This window comes from Harmonia axyridis, chromosome 4 (genome assembly GCF_914767665.1).
Source record: "Harmonia axyridis chromosome 4, icHarAxyr1.1, whole genome shotgun sequence".
In the NCBI taxonomy this organism is placed as follows: Eukaryota; Metazoa; Arthropoda; class Insecta; order Coleoptera; family Coccinellidae; genus Harmonia; species Harmonia axyridis.
Window position 1 is genome coordinate 29433970 of NC_059504.1, and position 2405 is coordinate 29436374.

General features: G+C 41.8%; 1 protein-coding gene across 1 annotated transcript; it reads left to right on the forward strand.

Moving 5' to 3' along the window:
* Positions 1-359: 359 nt before the first annotated feature.
* On the forward strand, positions 360-1322 carry LOC123678649 (craniofacial development protein 2-like). Its single transcript, XM_045615784.1, has one exon. It carries the CDS (start codon positions 360-362, stop codon positions 1320-1322), a length of 963 nt encoding a protein of 320 aa, XP_045471740.1.
* The last annotated feature ends 1083 nt before the right edge of the window (positions 1323-2405 follow it).

A 2405-nucleotide genomic window follows, 5' to 3' on the forward strand; every position in this document is an offset into this window, starting at 1 on the left:
GCAAAGAATATCTTTGTCGGCACTTTGGATTTCATTACTTACTTCGTTAACATCTCCTGAAGATATGGAGAGTTCGAGAAATGCCTCATGGTCTCGAACTCGATGATATTGAAATTCCGATCTACACCTCCACGGGGTAGGAGATGGAAACGCTTCGGCGGCTAACGTAGACGGAGACCGAGTGTGAGCCGGTATAAGCGAACAACCGACATCTAGTGCGGGGTACAGGGCACTCTATTGTCCTGGGGTTGAGAAATCGACCCCGAAGGCGGAGGAACTACGTAAAACGATAGTCAACGGCAGTGGAATCAAGAAGGCAACGGGAAACCACTTGATTATAATTCCCTAGTATAAGCAACATGACAAGTAATGGTGAGAATGAGGAACATACTGATCATGGTTTCGGAACCCAAGATCCGGCAGAGCAAGAGATATCTTGTAGGGCTTGCCCGGTCGTTATCCTGCGAAATCCCTACAAAGTGGAGAAATTTAAAACGTCTACCTTGAGGATAGGCACTTGGAACGTCAGAAGTTGGTATGAGAGTGGGAGAGTGCATAACACCATCAAAGAAATGATAAGGCTCAACATTGACATCATGGGGGTGAGCGAGACACGTTGGCCAAATAGTGGCGAAATTGCCATTCGAGATCACATTGTCTTTTACTCCGGAAATAACGACCCACTACACTGGAATGGCGTAGGGATAATAATCAACAAGATGTTGAAACCATACGTTAGAAGCTTTGTGCCATATTCTGATCGCATGGCACTGATACAACTGAACTCAACCCCACGCAATATAAACATCATACAAATATACGCGCCAACTGCAGATAAGGATGACGATGTGATCGAAGACTTCTATGAACAATTAAGCCAGTTAATGAAATACACCAAAAGCAACGAAGTTACAATGATAAACGGGGATTTCAATGCCAAGGTTGGCAGAGGAAGAGAAGATGACATAATCGGAGATTACGGGTTGGGAGAGAGGAATCAGAGAGGTGATCGTCTTGTGGAGTTTTGTAGAGAAAAGAAACTGGTTGTTTGCAACACACTTTTTCGATTGCCCACTCGACGAATTTATACATGGAGATCACCTGCAGACACAAAAGATAGAATAGTTCGAAATCAAATAGATTATGTTACAATTGATAAAAGATTCCGTAATTCAATCATGTCAGCCAAAACTTATCCTGGAGCTGACATCGCTTCTGACCACAATCCGGTAATATGTCAACTGAAAGTGAGACTGAAGAGGGTGAGCAGTGCAAGGAGCAGTAAAAGAATGGACATGAGAAGACTTCAAGACCCTACGTAAAGCAGGATGTACAACAATCTCTACAACGAGAGTTACAGAACATTGAAGTTGTGGCTGATCCTATGGAAAAATGGAGGTTGACACAACAAGTCATTACTGAAACGGCGGAAAGACATTTGGTAAGGAAAAGGGAGAAAAGGAGAGAATGGATGACAGATGACATACTTGATCTTATGGAACAACGAAGACAGGTAAAGAATAGTGACCAGATTAAATACCGAGAGATTCACAGGATTATACGGCAGAAAATCAGAGCCGCAAAGGAAGAATGGATGGGAGAGAAATGCAGAGAAATAGAACAACTGAAGGAGAAGCATGACCATTTCAACCTGTACAAAAGGATAAAAGAGATAACTGCAAGAAAGCATAATTCAACATATGGAAAATTGACAGACCCAACTGGATGCCTTGTAACAGAAAGCAAAGAAGAACTGAAAGTATGGAAATCATATGTAGAACATATGTTTCAGGAAGACCGACCAACTATTAATCCAAGTTTGGATGAACCATGTGACACCGGTCCACATATAACTAAAGAAGAAGTGGAAAGCGCTGTTTTTTCACTAAAACACAACAAAGTATCTGGTCCTGATAAAGTACATGGGGAAATGTTGAAAATTCTATGCGAAACTGATGAGAAATTCCTCAATATGCTAACTGACCTGTTCAACGATGTATACAATAGTGGAAACATACCTCAGGATTGGCTACAGTCAACTTTTGTGCCAATTCCTAAAAAGACTGGTAAAACGTGCGATGACTATAGACTAATTAGTCTAATTAACCATGTAACCAAGGCATTTTTGAAAATCATCCATCGCCGCATATACAGTAAATGCGAACCAGAAGCAGGTGAAACACAGTACGGCTTTAGAGGTGGTTTTGGTACTAGAGAGGCTATTTTTGGGCTCCAGGTGCTGGTACAGAGATGCAGAGATGTAGGACACGATGTATATATGTGCTTCCTTGATTACTCGAAGGCCTTCGATAAGGTGGAGCACAGCAGGTTGATCAATGTACTCAAGGAAACTGGAATAGATGGGAAGGATATTAGGATTATATCCAACCTATATTGGAGACAAA